This window comes from Anser brachyrhynchus, assembly GCF_964034855.1.
Source record: "Anser brachyrhynchus genome assembly, chromosome: 1".
NCBI classification, from domain to species: Eukaryota; Metazoa; Chordata; class Aves; order Anseriformes; family Anatidae; genus Anser; species Anser brachyrhynchus.
In genome coordinates, this window is record NC_137694.1 from 149,833,888 (window position 1) to 149,859,694 (window position 25,807).

The 25,807-nt window shown below is 47.3% G+C and overlaps 1 protein-coding gene across 6 annotated transcripts in view; it reads left to right on the forward strand.

Annotated features, from left to right (window-relative positions):
- Positions 1–25,807, forward strand: part of ARHGEF7 (Rho guanine nucleotide exchange factor 7) — a 120,527-nt gene that overhangs the window by 1,721 nt on the left and 92,999 nt on the right. For 3 of the 6 annotated variants that reach the window (XM_080605402.1, XM_080605407.1, XM_080605405.1), the window contains exon 2: positions 10,567–10,653. The exons of 1 other annotated variant lie outside the window; for it this stretch is intronic. In XM_080605402.1, the coding sequence (XP_080461528.1) occupies positions 10,567–10,653 (87 nt within the window). Of the gene's footprint in view, positions 1–10,282; positions 10,471–10,566; positions 10,654–25,807 lie in introns of those variants that run through there. 2 more of the 6 variants (XM_080605403.1, XM_080605406.1) reach the window with 2 other exon arrangements.

The window sequence follows — 25,807 nt, forward strand, 5'->3', positions numbered from 1 at the left end:
GAGGAAGGCTGCTGCTTCTCTGCCAGGCAGGGCATGGGGTGGGCAACTGCCCGAGGTCCCATGCTGGTCTGAGGTCCCTTTCTCCTCTGGCTTCAGTTTAGTCTGGGGGGAAATCACTTTTTCTGCCCCTTTTTCTTCTTTTTTGAAGGGTTCTCTATTTCTTTGCTTATTTGTTTTGTGAGGGGGTCCCAACTTTTTTTTTGTGGGTCTTTCACACTGCACTTTCTAACTCACAGATGCATCTGAAGGACTCATGAACTCATTTTCCAATCCAACTTTGTGAATATTTTCTCTGTAGCTTCAGAGTGTATACCACGCAGGCTGGCAGCAAGAAAGTGGTATAAGTCTGAAGGAGGTATAACTCTGAGATATTTCCATAATACTTTTTCTCTTTTTTTTTTCTTCTGCGTTGCTAATAAAACATAAAATTTGCATCCTTCCCTGAATTCGGTTATTTTTTTTCCATGCCTTTTTTGCTACTGCTGTTATTTATGCATTATTTTTATCCTGCGAGCATTTTATATATGAGCCCTTTTATTCCCTATTTGTCGCGAAAGCTGACACTTCAAATTGGGCTTTTTTTCAGGTTTAAACAATGCACAGTTTGGCCCACAGATGTAGGCTGATTCAGCTCTCAAACTCATTTAAGATCGGAACTTTCTATAAATACCTGACATCAGCAGGCACTTTGAAGACTGACAGAGCTCGCTTTCCTGTAAATACAAAGTAGCAACTAAAACCAAAAAGAACCTTAAAAAAATATACAAATTAAAAATAAGCAGGAATGTTTATCAGTTTCTTGAAGGTGTTTTCTAGAAAATGCTTTAAATACATTTCTTTCCTTCTAAAACTGTTTAGAAAGAGGACTCGATATGTGTAGGAATGTAATAACACATTTTTTGGCATTTTGTGCTTTTAAAGCCTCTGGGTACCCTGCGAGTAATTAGTAGAAGAATTTTAATAAATAAAGGTTGTTTGACCATAAAAGGAATAAAGCACTTGAAGGTCAAAGAACAGATTTTTCTTCAGTCGATAAAAACAAATTGGTGGGTTTGAAGGCTGGATAGTGTGTTCTTCCTTTAGATTGCTTTGTATTTGTGTGCCGTCTTTGCACAGAATAACTTCTTGTCAGGAAGTTTTGGCTACGTTTGCTTACGTGACAGTCATCTGTCTTGAACAACAGCAGAAGAAAGATATTAAATTGATCTGATTCCAGGAACTGTGAATGAAAACACGTTGGAAAGTGATGTTAGTATGAATTGTGTCTCTCACTTTTGGGCTGCTGTTGGACATCCCTGTGCTTCCTTTGCGTTTCGAGGGAGGACGTGCCGAGGTAAAACAGAACAGCTGGGCTGGGCGGTGTGATGGTACTGCCGAGCAACCTTCGCCTGGGGAATAGGATAAGGGAAAGAAACAAAAGGGAGAGCAGTTACCGAACCCAGCACCCTCTGCCCAAATCCAGCGGTGTCTCAGCTCTTGTAAGTTCTTGAGGAGTCGCACTAAAATCATCGTTTGAATGAAGCCAAGGTTTCGAGTTACAGCTTCTCGCCCCCGTGCTGTAAAACTGAGTGGCTTGGAGGGTCAGGGAGAGGATCGCTGTGGAGGTATCGCAGCGCGATACTGCTCGCTGCGTAGATGCTTTTCATTGCAGAGATCATTCTCCAAACAAATCCCTCCATTGCAGACCCGTTTGACCCACTTTTGACATTGTAAATAGAGATTAAAACTGGAGCGGGAATTTTCCTTGTCATATTAGACTTCGCGCTCCATTAAGTTTCGTTTGTACTTTCATTTTTTCGGCCGGTTGTTCGACCGATAAGCGTTTCTTTGAGGACAGCTCCATTCGCCTGAAGGAGAAAACAGGGAAGACGCCTCAGGGGAAGGAGTCCCGGCTCTCGGCGTCAGCCCGGCCTCGACCACTGCGTCCAGGGGCTGATATCTGTGGCATGTGGGGAGCCTGGCCTGGGGAAAGCAAGGAACATGCTTTCTCGCTGGAGGAGGCTCAGCGTGCGGTTGGAACATGAGTCGGTCCTCCGCGTGGAGGACTGGGCTCCGGTGTTGGTGTTTGGTTATTTGTTGGCACCGTGACAGGATTGGTGGGAGGTTTGACTTAGCGGTTGAGGTCTTTGGCGAAAAAAGGCATTCTGGGTTTTAATTGAGGAAGAAAAGGCTCCTAAGGCAAAAGGATCGCTCTACGTGAGTCCCCAAAAGGAGGGCCCAGGCTGCCATGTGTGGTGGCCATCTTGTCAGCCTTAGGACAGGTGCAAGCACCAAGTGAAGGCAGGCCTCACTCGTCTCTGGTTTCACATGGATGTCTCGGGGCCGAGTACTTCTGTCGTGGTGACGAGGACTGACCTGACCATGGTGTTTCAGGCATTGCAAAGAAAGGGAAGGTGCTTGGGAGCCAGCGTTAATAACGAGCAGTGCTTTTGCAGCCAGGTGCCTTTGCGGAGAGCACGGGCCAAAAGCCTGTCCTCGCTGAAATCCGCAGGGAAGGTGCTGCCGCAGCAGGCCAGCCTAGGACTAGACCAGGGAGACATGAAGCTAAATCTGCATTTCAGTGTGCATATGCTCTCTCCCCCGGGCAACAGTCCTCACGTAGAGCCTCCCGAGGAGATTATTTGTGCTTCTGGCAAGAATAATCCCCGCCGGGCAGCTGTGCCTGCGGGCAGGCTGCAGTGTGGCCGGTGTGCGTGCGGAGGGTGCTGCTGCAGGGTGGAGGAGCCGCGAGGGCGAGCCCAGCTCCTGGGGAAGGTTAGCCCAGGTGAGAGCATTAAAACGCCTTTTTTTCTAAATAGGGCTCAGTCTCGTAAGTGCTACTGTGAGCTTCCTCGTGGGATCATTTGGTCGTGTTACAGAGTTGTCACTGACCACGCTGTCAGTCACCACGTTACTCCTGTTGCCTTGCGACTGCAGGAGTACAAGAGAGTCACTGATGGAGAGCGCTGCTGCTTTTTGCATTTATTCACTGGCTTTGTAATTGTGGTGGCTGTGATGTTGTCCAGAGAAACACAGTATTCTGAGGAAGCAGAGGACCTGTGTCTGTATTTAGTGTCCCCTTCTCCTTCAAAAATCAGACCCTGTTAATGCCGAAGGGTCTAGACAGAGTTAAATAAGGGAATGCCAGACCCAGAGAAGAGGGGGAAATTTGTGAAATTATTTGTGAGGAACTCATTTTTTTGAGAAAAATATGGAGAGTGTAGTTTTGCCAGCCTCACTCTCTCTAACATCCTTTCCACAGTCCCTAGAAGATGTGTTCTTTCTAGGTCTGTGTGTAATATGGACAACGGAAGAGGCGATACCTTAGCCCTCGGGTACCCAGACCATCCTCCGAGCACCACATCTCTGTGGGGAAAAGGAGGAGCTTTGGGGTGCCATCAGTGCTCTCCCTCTGGTTAATACAGTGTGCTAGGGGGCAGAGTGCACAGCATCGTTCAGGTGATGATGCCTGCGATTGTAAAGCTTTGGAAAAACTGCAAGTCTGGCCTTAAATTTAAGTTTATAAATTATATATGTATGTATATATTTATTTAAAATCTGCCTTTGAACCACTGAGGGGAATTGAATATACATCTTTCTTAAATAGCAATTTTCATTTGTTGCTGCCCAATGTTTGTGATGTGACCAGATGGAACCTTACCAAGTTTCAGGCATGACAGGGCTTGCAAAAATACCGTGAGCTGGCAGCATGGAAGGGACATCAGTCTTGTGCTCTGCCTGGACTTTGCCTTGGCTGGCTGAGCCTTACTGCCCGGTAGTTAGCCATTGTGGTAGTCTGTGCTCTCCCTCATCATGCCATGTGGAGCAAAGTGATGCTCTCCCCACATCACTTCCTATAATGCAGCCGCAGCCATCACCCACCACTGGTGCAGGTGATGAACTGAGAAATTCCCCTGGCTCTGTTCCTCCCTGCAGACCTTGTGGGCAGAGTCCCCTCTTGGCCCACAAAACACTGTTTAGGTCTAGGAGCATTCAGGTCTAGGAGCATTTGGGTTTCCATTTTCCTGCTCTACAGCAAGCACCATAGGAAAATGCTGGCAGCTTGCCCGGGGTAGGGTCTCCGCTGTAGGGTTTCTGTAGGCCCGTGGAGTATTTTCACACACGCAGAGGGGAAAAAAGCCGTAAAGTCCTACGCCCCCAGCTGATGCAGCTGTGCTGACAGAGCAGTGCTTTAGTTGGCTCCGTCGATGTCACTGGGGGAAGTGGTACGGTTAGACTGGCAGAGGAATTCCCTCTCTGGCATATGTTACATCCACACGGAGGAGCGATGCCAGCACCGCTAGCAGCAGAGCTCTTCCAGTGTAAACAAACCCTGAGTGATTGGACTCCTGCAGCCCGAGCTCACGCTGCATCCGAACAGCGGCACTGCCTGCTGCACCGGGGGCACTGCCGGGTGCCGTGAGAGGGGGTGCAAGACCCCTGCTTGCCGGCCTCCCTGCACGGGGGAATGCTGCAAACAGAGCTCCCAAATTACCCCTTCAGCTGGGTTCTCGTCAGCTGCTGCCCTAACGCTGGTGGCAGCTGGAGCAGCACGTCATCGTGCTTTGCCCACTCCAGTTTCAGGGAATGCTCTGTGTCCTGCGTCGTTCCTGGAGCCCAGCAGCCCCAGGCTGGTAAAGTCACAGGGGGCTACGACAGCTGCCTGCTAGATGGCGTCACCTTTTTCTTTAAATAGACAGGAAAATAAGAAAAAAAGGGGGGGTGGGGGAGGGAGGCTAGGAATTTTTGGAAATGGTGGAAATATTACTTGTGCAGTTGTAGCTAGACCTCATGTGTGCCTATGTGTGATGCTTTATGCATTTATGCATTCTCACATGCACGTGTGTCAGCAGACTCAGCCTGATCTAGTTCACAAGGTGGGCCTACAGGTGGATTGTAATTGCAGTTGCAAAGACAACTTGCAGTCTTGTGTTTGCTAAGTTTTACATGCTTGGCATTCTCACCGCTGTCTTACTGGGTTTTGTTTGTTTGTTTGCCTTTTTTGTGTGTGTGAAATATAAAAATATAATGGAAACTTCTGAAAACGAAACTGTAGCATCTGGAACACCGTGACGCCCTTAACTTACTGTGTTTGTATCTTAGGGAGTGATCAAATACCTGTCTCATGGGAGTCTGTTTATAGATTTTGATGGGAATTTGATCAGGTTCCAAGGAAGGTAACAAAAATCCAGTGCTTCCACTGCAAAGAATATACTGTTTTCCTGAGCATTGTTTAATGCAGGTGGAAATCTGAAAGGATGATCTCAAACAGCTGTATCAGTCTCACAGTATCATTTCCGCAAGGCAGTTTAAAGAGAAAAGTGGCTCTAGGTGTTGTGTAAGACTCAGAGAACCAGTTTATCAAGGCTGCCACAGAAGCGGTTGGCATTTTAAGAGGACTGTAAATTTCCTTCCCAAACTTGCCAGCGTTAGCTGAACTGGGTGTTTTGAGGGCTGTTTCAAATAAAAGGGCATTTCTGAACATGTGCAGAAGAAGAACTTGGAGCTAAAGAAGTCTTCAGTCAACCGAAGCGCTCCTGTTCCAGCTGCCCTAACCGGGTGAAAATCGAGGGATCAGGGAGCCGTGGCTGGTGAGTTGGTACGGCCCATTGGGCAGTAAAGGAAGGGTGGTAGGCTCCTGATGAGTGGGATAAGGTTGCAGGGCAGAAAGGTAGGGTTAAACATGGGATTGGAATTGCTGGTTTGAAAGGTGGCTTGATTCTTGGTTTACTTCCATCTGGGTATCCTTCTCAGCATACAAGAAATTTAGGTTGTATTTTAAGGCACCTACCTCTCGGGTGTGTGCAGAGCCCTGGTAAGTTTTTTGAGTGAGCGCTGCAAATTTAGAAATTTGGTCACTGGAGTATGTGGCCTGTGAGAGTCTGTTATTGGATCCGGCTCTTACTGTCCACACTGTGTCTGCTGCTGGGTTTTCAGAGCATGGGTTTCCTCGTGCCAGAATGCAGGTGTGTAGCACACGGTAGCTGCTATGCTGCTCATTATTGAAAAGTTTGTGGGCAGCAGGTTTTATAGGTTTGGAAAAATCAGTACTGAAGAGCCACGGTACAGCAGAAACAAACTCATTGTGAGATCTGGTGCTCCATCAAGATGCCTAAAGCCCAGAATGTGTCTTTCTAAGAATCTTGCTCCATGTTTTCAGTTTAACTGTAGAATCCTGCTAGTGCCACCTCACTTCACCAGCAAGACCTGCAGTCTGTGAAGTGGCTGGGCTCGAGTGCGGGATGCTCCTCAGTCACAGGCATGAGCGATGCGACCCTAAAAGTGCAGCTGCACCTTCTGCTGGGACTGCTCGGCTGTCCTCGGTGTCCAGTTGTCAGTGTCTTAGGCAGATACAGTGCAAACAAGACCCCAGGCAGAATGAACAGGAAAAATGATTGGCACGTTGTGACAGAGGACAGTACCCTCGTCCATAACACGTTCCCTTATGACTTCATTCTTCTGTAATGCTTTTTAAAGTGCAGGACTGCCTCTACAGGATTTTTTCCCTAGCGTGCCTGCTTGGAGGCCGAGTCTTTGAACTTTGGACTCAGGAAGCCACGCTCCTGGCACAGAACATTTTGAAGTGTCTGCTGGACGCACCTGCTAGTTGGCAGGTACCTCTTCTGTTCGCTGGTAGTTCTGCTTTCTTGTAACTGAGACGGTATTCCTTCGTACTGAACCGTGTTGTACATATTGTGTGTCATGCTACATAAATGATTGAATGACAGCAAGCTTCCTACATAGAAGTTTAAAAAAAATCAGTCTCGTCCTACTGCCTTCACTCCAGTTTGTTTGAAAGACCTCTCTCACTTTGGCTCATTTTGCTCATCAGATGAATGCAAATGAACAGCTGATTTTCCATACATATAAGCAGAAGACATCAGCAGCTATTAATTTATAGAGTTCAGTCTTTGCAATCGAAGGGATATCTTTTTGTGTTTTAAACTCATTTATTATTATACATTCCTCACTTATTTTCTTGGCATACTTCCGTTGTCCAAAAGCTAGCCTTTTTCTTTCTTCCTAAGACAGCCCCCGTCATACCTTTTCTCAATAATTCTTGTCTCTGCTTTGCCCTTCTTTATGTTGTTGATTAAAATCATAGAGTTAAACTGAATCAAAACAGAGGTAATTTTAGCTGGGCGCCATCTATTTGTATCACGTTTTCTGCCATCCAGAGAAGATGGAGAACAATGTAGTCCACTTCTTGACAGCTGCGGTGCCTCGCATGCATGTCCTCGTTGAACTATCCATAATTTCTAGAACTATTCCCCGAGAGATTAGGTCTTAATCAGAACCTGTCCCTGAACCACGAAGCAGTGGTTTAGGCTGTTGCTGCCGCTCTGTGCATTACCTTCGCTCATCGCGCTGAATTCCTCTGTGGAGCCCCGGTCCCTAATTAAGAATCTGTCAGGTCCCTCTGGAAGTCCTGTCTTTCCTAATTACAGTTATTCTTTTTTATTTGTATTACTGTAGCACGTAGAGGTTCCAGTTGGACACTGAGGCTTCTTTGTACTGCGGGTGGTATAGGCTTGTAGTAAGATGACAGCCCCTGCTAATGAACTGACATCGTTGGGCTGTGACAGCAAGAGGAGGAAGCAAATACCGGGCGAGGAAAGCGTGTAACCTCTTCTTGTCATTGGCTTTATGTACATGCACTCTTCTTTCTGTTAAGCTAAGTAGTGTTGGAGTATGACCCTCTTTGGTTTTGGTTTGTTTATTTATCCTGGCTTTCTGAACGTGTTTGCTTTCTTTTGGGCAGACTAATCCTTGCCTGCCTGTGCTCTGCTTGCGTTTATGCTGCGTTACAATGTGAATAGTCTGTGGGCTATAAATGCTACCTGTGTAGCTGCCTATAAGGGGATCAAATGTCTGCTACCACAGGTGTAATTTTAACACTGACTTGGCCCACACAATTGTACTGGGAGATTTGGTCAGAGGTTCTGAGTGTGCCGCTCAGGTCATCGTGCTTCTTAGTAGAAGATTGCTGGAGTCATATTGAGGTTTCCCAGTTAAATAATCTAATGGATTTGCTTCTTTTTATGGGATCATTAGCACTTCACATTTCCAGCAGGATACAAGTGCTGTGATATTTTTAGATTCTTTACCCATATGCTTCTGTCTCCCATTGGATAAAAATGCCACTGTACCCATAGAGCTAAGAAAATGTAGCCTGCTTGTGTCATCCCCCTGTACTGCTCAAGTCCATTACCCTCCCTTGTTTTGACAGAGAAAAAAAAAACCACAATTTTAAAAGATTTATCGTATCTTATTCTATTCTTTTTGAGGGAAGATGATTTTTAACTGGAAACATGCATTTGAGTTCTGGTAGGACTGAGATTTCATGGACATATCTGGCATGTTTGGCCTTTGTTTTTTTTTTTTTTTCTTATTGTTTCTTTAATAGGAAGGTTTTGCCCTCTAAATCAGGTGTCCTTCCTAATCCCTTTTTTGACCTATTCCCTGGTACTGTGAAATCTTCTATGCGGTATGTGCAGTCTCTTCTGAGGTAGTAGTTCACATATCTGGGTTTCTTGCAGTTACTGAATTTGGTGCTTAACTTATTAAGGACTTTGGGAATAAGGAGTGTTAAGTTGACACACCTGACTGTATTATGAAGCAAGAAGTTGTTTCTTTTAAGAGAAATCTAGATTTACAGTGATTTCATGATAGAGATTATTCTTGCTTGGAGATTATGGGTAATTTTAAGCTTAAGAATGAAGAGGCCTTGATGAAGTAGAAGCAACCAAGAAATAGCGGGTGCTAAAAAAGGGATGAGGCAATATGACCTATAAAGGGAGATCAAAACCAGATATTTTGCAACTAGTGTAAGAAAAAAGTTACTGATTACAACTATATAATTACCGCGTATCCCATGTTAGACAGCAATATGAGGCAGGAGCATGCCAGAAGCGTAAGCCAGGAGTTACTAACAGAATTCTCCAGAAACATTTCTAACAGTGGGTGTTGGGATCATTAGCTAAGCATGAGATTTCTTAAGAAAATTAAGAAGTAAATTAATTGGAGCAAACAATAAACGCAAAACTGGCAAAAACAATGCAAGGGGGATGAAGCTCATGATATTTCCAAGGGGGTCCTGTTTCTTTGTGTCCTTTCCAAACTTATTGTGATTCCCATTTAGGCTGTCATACTCACGTGGGACTTCTTTGGCACTCCCTTAACGCTTTTTATGTACTAAAAGGGTTATGGTTATTCTTAACCCACAGCAGTTTATCATAGTACCAAACAATTGGAGGAGCTCGGTGTGTGTGCGTGCTTGCTTGAGAAAAGGAAACTTCTTCAGTTGATATTGATAGCAATCCCTTGTATTATGGAGGAGTGGCATTCATTTAAAATTAATCTGAATTTTGTGTTTAGAAAGTGAGAGCGACTGGTGTTGTAAGTGTCTTTGTTCCAGGTTCAGCCTGTCGTGCTGTTGTGTTTGTCAATGCTTGTGGTACCACGGGGTCAGAAATATCTGTGATGCTCTATTAGCTCTGCAGGAAGGCCCTACCTTGGTTCTGGCTTGATGCAATGTTTGGAGACAGCCTTGCGCTAAGTTTCAGGTGCTCTGGAGATGATGGATTACGTGTGAGTTTACATAGCCTTGGCACGTGTTCATGCAACAAAAATTCCTTTGCAGTGTACTCTGTAGGCAAGGGACGTGATGGCTTGTGGTGCCACCTTTGCTTCCAATGACTTCCAGTATGCTTTTGCTCTTGGCTTTGATGCTCAAACAGAGCTACGTGTCCAGGGCTGTAGGTCTGTTTACCTCATGGTTTGAGCAATGTTTTCTTTGGTAAAGTACTTCGTAAAAAATCAATGATTTTTTTTTTTGGTGAAATGATGCTTATGTGCACATGGTAAGTTAAAACGATGGCTGCTTTTCCTTGGGCAGCTCTCCGTTTGAGTTTCAGGACAGAGGCTGGACAGTGTGCAGTGGCTCCAGCAGGTACCTTGCAGAAGACAACTCCTTATTGAGTTCCCTTAGGGCTCTCCTCTTCGTGAAGCGCCTTCTCCGGGCTAGGACGAGGCATTTTCTGTGCCTATTGAGCAAAGCCGGTTGAAGCCGGGCGCTGGAGCCGGCGGGTTATGAACTGCGGGCAGCGATGCTGCTCCCTCTGAGCCCTCCAGGCTTTCTGACAGACTCCAGCCGTGCCAGACCCGATGCGGGGGGGGGGGCGCCCGCATTTTGAGGGGAGGCTGCGGGTGGGGCCGGGGCCCTCTCCCCCGAGGCGGCTGCGGGCGGGGGGTGGGTCTTTAATCCCTGATTTTACCGAGCAGCCAGTCTCCGCGCCCTTCCCTTCCCAGCCCCGTGTGGGGGCGGTCCCGGGCCGTCCCTCCCCTCCCCGCCCACCGCGGGCCGGGGCCGCGCTCCTGCGCTGCGTCCCTCGGGCCCCGCACGCCATTTCCTGCGCTCCCTGTTTACTTCCCGGGTCGGCCCCTGCCCAGGCACCCGTCGGCGCCGCCGCCGCCGCCCGCGGAGGGGAGGTGAGGGGCGAGGGGGGAGCGGGGCGGCGTGGGGAGGGGAGGGGAGGGGAAGGGGTGGGGGACCCCGCGCTGAGCCGGCCGCCTCTTGCCTTGCAGGTGTTCCCGGAGCCGCGCACGGAGGCCGAGTGCCTGAGCAACATCCGCGAGTTCCTGCGGGGCTGCGGCGCCTCCCTCCGCCTGGAGGTGAGTCCGGCTCGGGGGGGAAAGAAAGGGGGGGGGGCCGGGGGGGCGCCGGGGCTGCCCCCGCTTTGAGCACAAGATGGAGGAGCCGCCCGTGTGCCCCCCCGGGGCGCTGAGGGGGAAGGATGGCTGCTGCGCCTTCCCCGTGTCCTGACGCCGCACCAGAGCCCTGCCAACTGCCATCTTTGCCGTGCCTGCCGCCGCGGGGCTGCGAGCTAACCAGCCCCCCGGCGCCGGTATATTTAGCTGTAACAAGTACACGCTGCTGTCGAGCTCGCCTGATGCCTGTGTGGGAGAAGGGACTGATGTAATCCGAAATAGTTTCCAGCTTCTCCCCGGTGGCAAGCGGGTGGTATTGTGATTTTGGTACTCGCAGGCGCTTTTTTTGGGTGGAAAAAAGCGGCTTCTGCTGCTCCCGAATGCAAATTAGCCAAGCGTTGCCTTAATCAGTTCTCAGGTTCTTACAGTACCTCTGGTCCTGCCTGTAATTTCGCCAGGCAGTAACAGAATAGCGTTAAAAAGACTCCGATTGCTTTCACGAGGCCTCTACAGAGTGAAGTACCATTAGTGAAATTAACGATACTTACAGGGCTTGTGTTTTGTCTTAGGTTCTGTCATGGGGGAAGATCTAAAACCTATCTTTTTTTTTTTTAACTGTTCCTTGTGAAATAAGACTTTATGCTCTTAGCTGCCCCCCCCCCCCTCCAGCCTCCTAAAAAAAATCTAAAATTGAAAGGGTGGAAAACAAAAATCTACAGGATTCAGAAACCAGGTTTTGGGGTGAGCTTTGCATTGTCTTAAGCATTCTGTTTTGCCTTACAGCAGCTGACTTTTCTTTTTAATGGCTGTGCTAAGTCATATTTTGAACTTGCACATGTGAGAACCGATCTAAAATTCAAGTAGTAGACACGTATGAGCTAGAGTGAGTTGGTGAGGGAGACGCTTCAAGTCTCCATTCAGAAATAAACGGAGTATTGCAAATGTCAAAGCAAAAGGTGGGAAAAAACACCATGAATATCCATCTCTCTTTACTCATTCCCTAGGGCAGGTCTCTCACTAAGCTTGGAGTTGTTTCAATTGTAACAGGCTGGGAACAGACAGTGTTGCAGCTTGGTCGCTTTTGTAGTTGTGGTAAGCTTTTGTCAGCTCTTTTGCTGAGAAGGACAAGAAAGTGAAGAAAAACGGTTTAAAAAAAAAAAAAAGGATAATTTTGGTCTTACTCTCGGAACCTGAATATTTTTTGAGCATAACCAAATTGTTGACATGGCCTCAGGGGCTTCTCAGCCAGATTGCCGGAAACTCCTTTCTTACGTGGAGGTAGCTGGCTGCCGTAGCTTCCAGCTCAGCATGTTGGAACAGGAATTATTCCCAAGCTACCAAGAGAGGTGAGAAGCTGGCAGGAAGGGGCACAAATGCTTGGGCGTATGGAGCCTTCTGTGTGTGTCTTACGAACTTTGGTTATGCTCCTACGTTGGCTGTTCCCTGTTGTTTTCTCATTAATTTCTCCAACCCCCTAGCTGTGGCCAGAGATGAGAGGAATGGCAGCCCGGATTCAACAAGTGATTATCTGGCAGGGGCCTCCCGGCTGTCCGCTGATCCTGGGCTCTTTTTCCTGCCTCCTTTAACAAGGTGTGAGTCAGCCCTCGTGGATCTCTGCCTCGCTCGCTGTGGGAACTGGGGAGATGCCATAGCTTCTCTGTGCAGTGTCTGTGTAACGCTTCCTTACCTGGCAGTCAGGCTTTGGAAGAGGGTGGTTGCTCGCTTTGAAGGCTGCCTTTGGTTTTTGCATTGAGTGAAGAGCATCTCTGGAAACAGTGAGAGGGATTTTTTTCAGGGGCAGATTGTTTCAGGGGGCAGATGATCTAATGAAGAGCTAATGGTGAGTATAAATAGCTGATAAACTAGTGGATGTGGTTGTGATAATTTAAATAGAAGAAACATTTGAACAGTGGCAGGTATCAGAGGGAGCTCTAGAATGGTGCTGGGAAATGTGACCTTGTTCTACGCGTGAATGTGATTTTCCTAAGTGTTCTTTGTGGAGTTTTGCGTGGCTCTACCTGAGACTGGCATTGAGTTGTATGTGGCCAGGTTGGGTGATTTTCTGTTTGATTTTTGGAGTGTGGTACAAAGACAGCACTGGTTTGCTTAGCTAAGGTTCAGCATTGCACAAGCACTTTTAGTTCCTAGATCTGAGGTAGTCACGGGTATAGTGGAATTGTAATTTGACAAAGCTGTGTCAGAGCTCCTTGCTTCTTAGTCTGTGCGGTTCTGCCTTTGGGGCCTCTGTTATGGCACGTTTGAGAACTTGATGAACGGCCGTGGTTGATGGAGAGCTGCACTGCAGTAGTTGCTTCTTTTAGATGTTTTCCTCTGTGGTGTCCATTTATGGAGGACGTGATGACTGCTGCCTTCCTACCATAAAGATAAGGGACAGAGGTGAGAAACATTTTTGATTTGGGAATGTTCTGGTGTCTAGAAGTTATCATCATCTTCCTCTCCTCAGTAAATTTGAGCTGTTAAGTTACATATTCAGAAAGGATGTTCAGGTTCTAATGAGGACTGCTGTTCCTAAGAGGAAACCAGTGGTTCCTTTTTTCCCCTGCAGTATTTGATTTTAAGTGTTCCAGAGCAAAATGAACGCCTAATCTGGAGTTTGCAGTAATCCTTCGTAAACTGAAATCTGTGTTGGTAGAGCAGAAATAGTTTTAATAAATAATCAGAAGATTGTTCTGCAAGTATTGTCTTTTAATACTTCTTTTTAAAATAAAGATTTCTCATATACGGATTAAAAATTGAGACCTGTTCATGAAAAGATGTTCCTGAGATCTCAACTAGGGACTGAATATGCAACTCCATATTGCTTTTTTTCCCCTTCTGGAAACTGTTAATGTTTGCTTAGAATAATTGGAGTGTCGAGCAGTTTAAAGCTTCAAGGCTTCATTGCATACGACAAATGTCTACGTAGATAGAACAGACTGTGGAACAGCTGCCTGCGTTGTAAGTTCACAACTTACTCTGCGGTTTCCTTCGGGAGGGTACAGTAGCTATATGCTGCTCTTACCATTCCTGTTTTAAGGGTCGTTTTCCCACACAGTTTTATCTTTGGGTGAAAAGACACTTTAACTATATTGCCTTTAAAGGAAGAAAGACCTGCTTGTCTAAATGGGTTTGGAGGAAAGGCTTGCAGCATAACCGTTGTGCATGGTGGACTCCGCTCTGGAAGAGTATTGGTAGATCCCTGTAATTGGTATGGGACTCACTGCAGACACGCAGCATCTTCCACAGAGGTCTGGCAAGAGACAGAAATGAAAAGGTGATGGTCACAGAGCGTTTGTTCCTGTCGGAGCCCTAATATGTTTCTCTGTAATGATTGTCTTGTACCTGTGTCGTGTTACTCTGGGTTTGTTCCTTTTTCAAAGGAGTCTCAGCTTCCTGGATAGATGCACTCTTTCCTCTTTCTTAGATCAGAGCTGCTTAACAGCTTGTTGGGCCAAAAACAGGACTTAGAGAAATCTTTGTCTAGTTCAACAGCAGAGGAATTTGTTTTGGGAACAGTTAAACATAGAATAAGTAATAGGTTAATAGAAGAACAGAACTGCACGATGCTGTCCGTTGTTTAAAGGACTGAACAGAACAGTTGACGTATCCTGTGGACACCACCAAGTCCTACTTCCTCAAATTCCCTGAGTCGTATCTTGCAGCGTTTCTCTGCTGGCTTTCATCAAAGGAAAATGATTATTGCCTGCTTAACTGCAAGCGTGTCATGAGCTCAAAAATATTTCTGACTGTTACACTGATGGGAAAGATGGCAACTGGCTCATGGAAAAAGATAGGCAAGCCATGGAGTTGAGCCTTTTCTGTACCTGTTGGGAGACCTGCGTACTTCTGCCATTCGGGATGCTCACTTTATTACAGAGGCAGCAATGCCAAAATCAGGATTTTATTTCTATAGTAAATTTATTAAAGGAGAAATAAAACAAGCCTGGTCTCTTGTACAAGAAGGATTTACCTTTAAGGTTCAGAACACTGCATGCAAATTTGGGGAATGAAGTCTCAAGAGCTATGAATTCTATCAAGATAATACAAATGTGCCTGTAACGCAGCTGTGGCCCTGGGGAGAAGTTTGCGAGGGATGCCAGTATTCTGTTAGACCAGGTAATCGTTCGGGAGCAGGTTTGCGTGTCTTTCTCTTCCCTCCCCACCCAGGCGTGGCAGCTCATCTGTTAGGTGATGGTGCTCTTCTCCATGAGCCTTGTGTATTTCCTTAGGTTGTTACGGCTGCGGTCCTGCTGCCTTTGTGGCTTTTGGAAGGTATTCTGCAAGTTGGCGTTGGAAGATCTGTTTGTACAAGGTGCAGAACTAAGCTGCTAGCACGAATGGGCTTAGCCGATGTCTGCTAGTGAATTAGGAGCGGCGAGGGTTCTCGTACAGAAGAGCTTTAGGCCAGTATTACAATGATATTATAGAAATTCAGTCACACACCTACCCTTCTGGTGCTTGTTCAGACTCTCGTCTTGCCTTGTCAGGAAAATATTTTCTTTAGATTTGCTCCTTGGTTTTATTCCAATAGAAGGAATGTCTTTCTAACACAGGAGGTGTGCTACCAGATGTCTTAGCTGAGCGCCTTTCTGCTGCTTTGTCATAAATATTTTCCAGCATTTTGATGTTTTAAAGTTACTACTATTTATTTCCAGTTAAACACTGGAAAGTTTTTATTTAGAGACTGGGATCTTGGGTAGATTTTTGTTAAGAGAGGAATTATACAAAGAATTTATGCATCTTTAGTTAAAGATTCTTCTTCTGATTTCTGTCCTTTTTCTCACGTATTAGTTTTACAGTTCTGTAAATGAATGTTTCATGCAGTTCTTTCTCAATTTTCTTAGTCTATTTTGCTCATCATAAATAACAGTCAAGTACAGCCTGACTTGCCTTACCGGAATTCTGTTAACATTTCTAAGACGGGAAGATGCTATTACTTGGCTTTTTACATAAAATTTTTACAGAATGGCTTCTTTGTGATTTGAAGGATTCTTGTGCTCAAAGAGGAAGTCTAGAGCAGCGATTCACAAGTTTACCAATTCTTTGTATTCCTGTTGAGGAGAAGGCTTTGAATATTACTTTGTTAAAGGTATCTTACAATAACGTGATGGGAGAATTCTTTTTTTAAAGAATTCTTTTTTTAAGGTCAAACCAGTTCCTCATCTGCGTGCTGTTATCATGGCTCTGTGCGTGATGAGGTGACACAGAGGCAGAACCATACGGTGTGGGACAGAGGAAAGTTGGTACAGCTTTAGTGTGTAAGACACAGCCTAACACATGAGAGTGCCTGACAGCATTTCAGATTCTCGCCCTGCTCACTTTAACCTTCCTTCTCTTCCCATGGGAGTTTTTTTTCGTGGCTCTGCCTAAACTGTTGCAACACTCACAGTGTTATGTTGTGCTATTGCTTGTAAACCAGTGATTTCAGAGGTTTTCATGAGATAGGAGGAATGATTCTCTCTGTTGAAGTACGTGTTCAAAAGCACCTCATATTGATTTGAACAGTGAAATTTTAAAAATGGGGGGGGAAAAACCCAAACTCTTACAAAAATTACAAAAGTGAGTTGCAGGTGTGCCTCCCTAAGGAGTACTGTAACAAATGGTTGGGGAATGTGCTAGCATTTTTTTGGCTACTTAGGGGCTGTATTGAATATTCCTTGAGTAAAAACCTGTTCAGAGATCTTGAGTTAGACCTGAAATGTTTGTATACCTGCAAATTATTCTGCCTTGCATGCTGACATAAAGCCTGCAGCATAAACGTAAGCCCGCGTGCTCGTACAGAGTCCAAGTAGCTCGGTGAGTCTGCCACAGACATCGAGCCGTTTGTCTTCACTGCACGGGCCACGTGTGAGGGGCGTCTGGCAGGGCAGACCGGTCCAGGACATTTCAGTGCACACAAGGAGGGTTGCGGAGATGTGCTGCTCTTCTCTGCTCCAGCTATTGTCTGGTTTGTATCTGCTGAGGGCACTTTGTGCCGCTGCCTGGGTGAATTGCTCTGTGGTTTGGGAGAGGCCTCAGTGTAACCGCTTCACTTGTGGGGTTCGTTTTGTTCCTGAGATCTGAATAAACCCTCATTTCACGATTAAAAGAAAAAAAGCGTATCGTGCTGTTAATGTAGAGCGCACAGCAGATCTCAGCATTGCAGTCGTGTGCTCAAATATAGCCCATGGCTTTCACTAAAGGGTTGCTGTGCTCTTTTGATAGAAGAGGAGCTGATCATGTGAGGGGGAAGTGTGGGAGCTAGGAAAATCCAGAGAAACGAGAGAGCCGGAGGGGAGGAGGCTTTTGGGCAGAGCTTCAGAGACCCTGAGGAGAAAAAAAAGAGAATGCGAAGGTTGCTTGCTGGCTTGTGCTCTTCTCCTGACTTGTCAGAGGGGTTTGGGCTCTCTGGTTTCCTTAGCCCTCCCCTGCCTTCCAGCTCTCTGGTGGGAAGCTCAGCGGGGAAGGGCCGGTCTGCTCGCTTTCTGAACTTCTTTTCCGCTTGGCCCTGAGCGACGAGCAAGCAGCGCGGTGGGAGCTCCAGGTGAGAAGACAGCTTGTGGGCGAGCTGCTCTGCTCCTTCAGTCCCAGCAGGAGAGCCGCAGCAGCGTGCTGACCCGCCGGGCGAGGGCAGGGAGATGGCGGCGGGACAGCGCCGCACCTGCCGCAAGGTGAGCGCCGAGCTGTGAAGTGTGCTTGGGGAGGCGGTTCTGTGCACGCGTCAGAGCCTCTCTGCCTCTTTTTCTTTCCCTGTCCCTTTACAGAGAATGGGTATGGTCGTGTTGGATGCTGTCGTGGTATTTACAGGTGACTCGTGAAGTTGTGCTTCAGAGGTCCTGCCACCTCCCTTTTCTTAAATGGTTTTTAAGACTTGTGAGAAATGTAACTGACAGATGTACTGTAAACAGAAATGAAGGTAAAGCTTAGGCTGTACAACCACAGATGTGTGTGCTGAATGCAATTACCTTGTTGTTAGGTGTCAGCTAAATTTCCCAGGCCTCTGTGTGACGCACAGAATCTCCCGACTTGAAAGAGACCCACAAGGGTCAGGGAGTCCAACTCCTGGCACCACACAGGACCACACAAACCCAAAACCCTATGTCTGAGAGCGTTGTCCAAAGGCTCCTTGAACTCCAGCAGTCTCGGTGCTGTGACCACTGCCCTGGGGAGCCTGTCCCAGTGCCCGACCACCTCTGGGCGCAGAACCTTTCCCTAACCCCCAGCCTGACCCTCCCCTGTCCCAGCTCCATGCTGTTCCCTCGGGTCCTGTCGCTGTCCCCAGAGAGCAGAGCTCAGCGCCTGCCCCTCCGCTCCCCTCGTGAGGGAGCTGCAGGCCGCCATGAGGCCTCCCCTCAGCCTCCTGCAGGCTGAAGAGCAACTCTAGCAGAGCAGTGGATTTGAAGATGACCCGAGATGAGGACTATGCAGAAGAGAGTCCAGCTCCCCAAAACAGGCTGCTATTTTGCTTTTGTTTACTGATTTCAGCAGAATCTTCTCGATTTTTATTTGGGACTTAGGTGGTGTTTTATGTCGATGCTGTGTGAATATGATGCAATATCTAATCTAGATTGTGTGTGGTTTGCTGTGATTTCTTAAATGCTTCCAGCTTAGCAGCTATTCCTGACTTCTGCTTGCATGCAGATTTGTTGGTATGTGTGGGAAAGGTGCTGTGCAGTCTCCTCTGGAGACAAGGTTTTGCAAGCCTGATTTTTGCATTATTGTCTTGATGAGAGGAGAAAAGTACCTCACTCACTTCCTCTAATTTAAAGGAAAAGGCGTATTTAGAATATGGTGATTTTTGCTTTTCCTTAGGGGGAATTAATCTTATCTTACCAAGTTCAGCTGAATACCCAGATGGCTCTAACTCTTACATGTTTCAGCTTGAACCCTCTGTTCCGCTGTAGTTACCTGGATTTAGATGTTTCATCAGATGTCAGTGCTACTGAGAGCTGGAACAATAAGTCTGCCCAATGTGGGAAACATTTCTTTTTTTTATGTTGCTAGCTTTTTCCAGGTCTTTACGTCTTCCGGGAAATATTGAAAAATCTCTAGATAGGAGAGAAAACCGTAGTGGTGGTAACCTCAGACTCTTGTTACTGAAAATAAGATGTCTTCAGCCGTGTTGCCTCAGTCCATCGCCTCTCCTGTCTGATGGAGCAAACGGTGTCCCGAAGGCAGGTCCGGAGAGAGTAAGTTCAGTGGGAAGACGATGGGGCATTTCAGCAGGTGGCAGTCTCTTCTCTGAATCCGTGCGGGGCCGGTGCTGCAGCCTGCTGTGGGAGAGAGGGGAATAGAGAGAACGATGTCTTTCTGTCAGTGCCATCTTGTGGGCCAAGCATAAATACAGACTGAGTGCTGGTGGATTAAAAAAGAAGGGGGAAAATCCTTCTTTGGGGTGCTCTACACGGTTTCCTAAGGTCTTTTCGCCCCACTGACAGACTTTGCTTCTTAAAAATGGGGCCGGGTGTTTTCAGAGTGAGCTGTGTTTCCTGAAGAGGCTGGGCTAAAGACTTATATCCAGCAGGTGAAATACTTGATTGAACCTTCTTTCGCCATAAGCTGTAGCTGAAGCTGGGGGGGAAACACCAGCCAAGAAAAAAAAAAAAGAGAAAAAAACAATTTTTTGACTTTATTTCGCATAGCATAGTGTTGCTCTATTTCATCATCAAGTTGGCTGCACTTCTTTGTGTGTAGTATTTAGAAACAATTAACTAGAGTTGCTTTTGGGTCCGATTTAGAAACAAACCATGAAAAGCTGAGCCAAGCCCCTGCTCCAGTACAAATCCTCAGTGCGACGGGTGGAGAAATAATAAAGGAAAAACTTGGGGTGGGAAACAAATGAGCAAACAAATACGAGGCACGACTAGCTGTTGTACTAATGGTTTGTGAAGGGCAGCCTTCACAGATTCTCTTTTAGTAGCACTGGGTGATTTTTATTTATTCTAATTTTTAACACACCCCCTCCCTATTTTCTACCCTTTACTCCTCACTTATTTCCCTTCTTAGGGTGGTTAGCGGAGAGAGGATTAGTGGTGTGGTTAGTGACGATGTGGTGATGCTTAATAGTTTTATTTATATGTGTACTTGTTGAATATCCTGTGAAATTTCTACCTGATCAAGTCTTCTCCCTCTGACGTCCAGTCTCGCTTCACGAGAACCTCCAGGCTGCTTTGCATGGTCATGTTAGGGGATCTTTTACTGGAAGTGCCAGCAAAATTAGGTCCTGTTGTCATATGTCATAGGCTGGAATAGGTGCTGGTGCTGCTGCAGAACAAACCAGTGCCCTGGTTTTAGTTAAATCATCCCTCCCTTCTTTCCCTCGTCTCCCAGTTCTCTGAAAAGGGGCTTAACTGGTTTCACTCCCTTGCAGATCTGAGCGCATGGATGGGAGGGCAGGGAGGGCACCTTTCTGCTGTTGGTGTTTGCAGAGCTGGAGAGAATGAACGGATCCTCAGTTTGCAGGGTGACTGAAGTGTGGTGGGACCTGTCTAAAGGGGTTGCCACCCTCCATGCCCAAAGCATGCACACTCTGTTTTCTTCTTTGTACCAAGTTTCCCTCTAGAAACGTTCAGAGCAGGGACTGCAGGTGTCCCAGGGCAGTCTGCGTGCTGGTGACGGTGCTTGCATGTCGTGCCGTGGCCGAGCAGAGCTTCCGCGTGTTTCAAGCACCTCCGTGCGTGGCTGGGCGCCGGGCTGCTTCCTCTGAAGCCAGAAAAATGAAGCTGAATTGAAACGGCGTAAAAATATTTGGTAGCGGGATTGGTGGTGGCTCGGTGTGACGTTTGCTGGTGGTGAGTCGGGGTGAGATGAAGCGAGCCGAGACAGCAGGTCTGTCCCCTGCCTTTGTTCTCCCCGACCACCGCTGCTTGCGCTGCTCCAGCCCGTGCTGCTTGTGGCGTGTGCCAGATGCCTCCTGGAGCCAGCTGGCTGAGCAAATCCACAGAAATCCAACCCATTCCCTCCCGCCCCCTAAAAAAGGAAACAAAACAAAACTGCCCGCAGTGCAAAATCGTGCTTCCCCCAAGCCCACGCTGCTGGGATAGCGAGCGTTGTTCGACTGGAGGGGAAAAAAATAAAAAAGAGGAGGAATTAGGGCCATGTCGTTAAGGCTATGTGTTTCAGCAGTTGTCTGGATCAAGTCCAAAATCCTGCTCTAATCTTCAAACACAAGACGTTAGTTTTGATAATCCCGTTGATGGGCAATTGCTCAAGGCCCTGCCTTTGTAAGGGGAGGCTGGTCGGGTCGGAGGCATCCACCAGGTCGGTGTTTGGTTTCCTTATAACTCCGGCAGCAAGCAGCTACTGCCTGAGTGTTATTTTTGCTGCCTTTAGTTACATTTTGCCTGTTTCGTGTTTATTTCTAATGAGTTATGAGCAGAAACACCCCTTGCTGTATTTTTAGGTGAGCTGCCGTGGTCGCTGCGAAGGGTTTGCTGCTTCCCTGCCGGTCTCTGGCGATCGAGGTTATTTTCTCCCATCAGGACCAACCCCCTGAGCTGGATCTCAGTGTGACGGTGGCACAAAGGGCTCAGTGGAGAAGAGAGTGCGCCAGGGCCTCCTCTTCGGCAGCAGCAGGCTCCTGGTGTGGCTGAGCTGTGTGATGAACGGCACCTCACGCGTTCGGTGATGCCAGCCTCAGACGCTGCCCTTCCTCGTTCCTCCTCCTTGCTGTGAGCCAGCACGAGCGTTTGCGGGGCCAGTGGGTGAACAACGGGGACACCACCTCCACCTACAGTTAGTGGAGCTTCTCAGCAGGATCAGGCTGCTCCTCGGATGTGTTCCAGTTCGTTTGACTGGTACAAAGCAGCCAGAAGATGGGGGGGTGGAATTGATCAGCCCCCCTACCCCCGGACGCTCTCGCTTGTTCGCTCAAGTAATGAATAAAAATGAGGTTTAGGGAAAAAGACAGCCCCTAATGCTAAAAGTCTGTCGGCAGGCAGTGCCTAGAAGCACTTTTATTTAAATCAGCAGCCACAAATGCTTCTACCCTGTTAAATGAACTGGGTCCCCATGCAAAACGCGTTGAAACATTTTTCTTGCATGTTCTGTGTGTTTATTAGCTGCATAGAGCGCCTTTGGAAATGCTCGCTGAACTGATGACCGTGTTCAGTGTAAAAGCAGCCTCAGTGCAGAAATCACAGTGTAGCTGATCATTTTCTGTCTCTTCTTCAGGTTCCTTGCGCACGTTAAAGCGTTTTAAGTGTGTGGAGATAGGGTAATATCCCCCTTCCTCCTCCTGACGATTGATAGCCAATGTTTAGGAAAGTGCTTACGCTACAGATACGGAGCAGGGTGTTAATCTCTACTAATCTAGTCGTCATTAGAATAAACCATGTAAATCTCTCCGCCCTGCGGGCTGGGGAGCTGGGTAAAGTAAATCACAAGAAAATGCGTTTTCACGCCCTCTGCCTTAGGCTGGTTCTCGTGTCACATGAACGCTTTGCAGAAGGTAGCTTTCACGTACAAGTACAGCTGAAGCATTTTTGGTGCTTGGCAGTGAAACTGAACGAGCAATCCTTCATTGTTAAGATACAAAGTTGTTGTAATTAGCTGACTTTGATATTGTAAACTGCTGATAGTTAAATTGACCACATCTGGGTGTTATTTATGGCCTGAGTTAATTACCTGGCTTCGAGGGCTCTGCAGTTTTGAAGATGCCTGTCAGCTTGTTGACTTCTTTCCTGCCTCGACTTGCTTGTTAAGATGGCTTATCTTCTAATTTTTTGGTAATACTGCTTGCTGGGAGAAGTACCCTGTCTTCAAATGTCAGTATGTCACTCACAATTAAGTGACTGATTGTAATTTTATTCATAGCTGTTGTCAGCAAGTGAAGAGGAAAATGTAGACGTTCCTTTAGAGCAGTCCAAAAACCTCAGATCTAGGGAAAGCACCATCTGAGGCAGAAACGAGAGAGTACTGTAACTTACGGTGACACAGGCTGGTTTTACGAATTAAGGCGCTGAAGAGCGTGCAATTTGGTCTTGTTTTGCACAGATGTAAAACAAAACGAACCAAAAACAAACAACAAAAACCAGAAGAATTGATTTAAGGTTAGAAGTAGGTAGGTTGGGTGCTTGTCTTTATATTTTAAAAGCATTTCAGGACCATGAAGTAACTTGTGTGCCAGACTTCCCTCAAATTATTGTAGCTGTGAATGCTACTAAGGCTTTGAGAAGACTGAAGAAAAGCTTTTTGGTTTTGGCACAACAACTTTACCGGCCCCTTCGTGTGTGTGTGCTGTGATAACATGCCGTCGCTTGGTTTTCTGTAGGAGCCTGTCCCGGTTTCCCTGGCAGGCTGTTGGGTACTCTGCCCTGTGTTGGCTGCAGGAGGTGGTCTCAGCCTTGTGCTGGAGTCGTAGTTTGCAGGCAAAACCACTAGCTCCTGCGCGGACATCCTGCGGCACTTTCCCCAGTAGTGCTGGGTACTCACAGGCGTCAAGTATTTCGGCTTTAAGGTCGTCGATGAAGGATTACTGTCCCTGTTTCCCAGAGCCCTCAGCCTCAGGCTGTGGTATCGGTGGCAGGGCACAGCTCCCGCAGACCTCGGCTCAGCGCTGAGTGCTGACCCTGCCGCCGGGCAGCCTGAGGGCAGGCCGTGGTCTGTCCCCCCAGCAGCTCCTACTGGTGCCTGCTCCTCGCCCTGCCCTGCTCCAGCACCTGTGCTGGGCAGGCTCCGAGGTGAGGTGGTGCAGGAAGCTGGGCTGGCAGGGCTCTCCAAGCTCACCCTTTCTCTCCCTTTCTCTCTCCTGCCGATCCCGTTGTCTGCAGGGTTCGGGGCAGAGCTGGGGCTGGCAGAGAGCAGGGGAGGGCAGCTGGCAGCGCTGCCTCGAAGCCACTCGAACCCTTGTGGAACAGTAGCCTGGATTTCTGAGCTGCTGAGGAGACGAGCAGTGGATCAGCTTGAATGAGACGACATTTTTGCAGTGATGTAGGAGTGTTGTGACAGGGGGAAGTCAGTTCTCTGCTGCAGCCGTCAGCTGGCTTCACCGCAAGGTGCACAGTTAGCTGGCTTCTTACTGCGCCTCCTGATTTCCGCAGTAAATGACACGGGCATCTACAGGGGCGGCTTTTGTGAGCTTCAGGCTCAGTGGCAATTCTAGTTCAGCACTGCCTACCGCTGCACCAGTCTCCTTGAGCAGCAGACAATTCATTTTGGAGCTAAATTGCAAACCAGGACCCGTTTTTCTGAAGTTGTTTTTAATCCAGGTGAGTGAAAAGACTTGCCCGAGTGATTTGTAGAGCAGGGGAGTTAGGACATCCTGGGTGGGGGGGAATGGACTGGGAAATGAATTTGCCAGTAAGGGCATTTTAAGGCTTCCTGATCCATCCTTTGACCTGCCTTGTCCTCAGTACTGAACGGGGGCAGAGACCTCGAGGGAAACGTTAACAGTTGCACAGTGTACAGTGAACATGCAGGTCACTTCTAGGTGGAAAACAAGTCTTACTCTAGTCCTGAACCCACTCAGTGCCTTACAGTGAAAGGGGGTGATAGGCTCAAAAACCAGTGGGAAGGAGAAGGGGCAACTTTGTAGTTGAGAGCGTGCCTGGGGAGGAGTGGGATTTCCGAAGGCTGTCGTTCTCTAACATTTTCCTTCCCTTGCTTTCAGCTCTGTCTCCTGGACCGCAACTGAAGTTAGTGACAGAGCCTTCCTTTTATAGGCAACAAAAGAAACCTCTCCAGAGGGTGACCTATGGTGCGTGGGATGTTTGCCCCTCTGGGGACAGAGAGGGAGACAGCACACGTCTGAAAATCAGTTTCCTAAAATGAGACGAGACGCAGTCTTGGCTTTGTCATTCTTCATACCCTGGCTCCTTAGTTCTGGATTTAGTTGTTGCGTCCTGGTGACGGAGTGGGACAGTTGCTTTCTCGTAGGGGCGCCCTCCTTTGGCGTTAGCATCTGGACATTTTGGGACTTCTGAGAAATGCCCTGCTCTGTCCTCTGCAGGTGGAGACCTCTGGGAATCTGTCTTTTCTGTGCGTGCAGATAGGCCAGTTTAAAGAGAAGAAGAAGGAAAAAAAAAAAAAGTCAAAGGGTTTTAAGCTGATCAAAATAGGGTGGTTTTTTTCCTTTTGTTTTTTAGGGGACAGTTTCTGGTACATTTTGGAAGAATTTTTTGACAGATAGGATAGATCCAAAGCAAGGGGAGCTGAAGTGTTTCAGACTTTGCATTTCCCCAAGGTGAATTCTGACAAGCATTGTTTCCTTGTTCTGAGTTCTGGTAATGACAGAACGGGGAAGGTCTGTACAGGATACTGCTAATATGGTAAAGCACAAGGCAAGTGCACTTCATGAAATATGCCACAAATGTTTGAGCTTCAAGAAAGCTCTGGGGAAAATAAAAAATTATTACTGCGAAGTGTTAGCATTGATGGGGCTACCAGCCTTGATGCCACACTTGTGTACTAATGACAAGATCTTACACCCCTGCGTGGTGCACATCGCTTGAAGGTGGAGCTTCTGTGTTGTGCAGGGGTCATGTAAGTTGGCCTTCAGTCGGACTTGGGCTGAGAGGAGCTGTGGTATCATTGTCAGTCGTTAATGCTGTGCTTCGGCAGTACAAAATTGACCCAAAGCAGCCATAGGCGTTTGTTAAAGTAAGCAAAATATGTACTGCAGTAAAGTAACCAGAATACTCTGGTTGTGGAAAGCCTGCTGATCTGCAGTAAAGCCCGTCTGGCATCTGTGGGTGTCTTTTGAAGAGACTGGAGCTGTTGGAGTGCTGTTGTACTGCAGTGCTCTGCACCTGAAATAGGGCCTTGGTGGTTTTGCTTCACCACTGGGAGTCCTGAAGCAGGATTGATTTTCACCTAATTGCCATCTGTGACTGCTCTGAAGTTTGGGTTTGTTCTTGGTAGTAGTTAATGCAGGTCTCAATAGAGGAGTGTCTTCACTGCTTGCTGAGTTCTAGCAGTTCCACGAGATAAAACTACCCGAGTGAAATAATGACACTTTTGTGGCAGTGCCTGCCTTCAGGAAATTGGTGATGCTTGAGGTGAGGTACGCTGAGGTTAGTTTGAAATGATCCTGATTTTAATATTAAGGCACTTTTTCATCTTTCTGCGTTTCTTTTGCTTCTGTAGAATATGGAGGCTTTGCAGTCCTGAAGAAGCTGCCTCAGGTGCCGTTCCTGCAAGT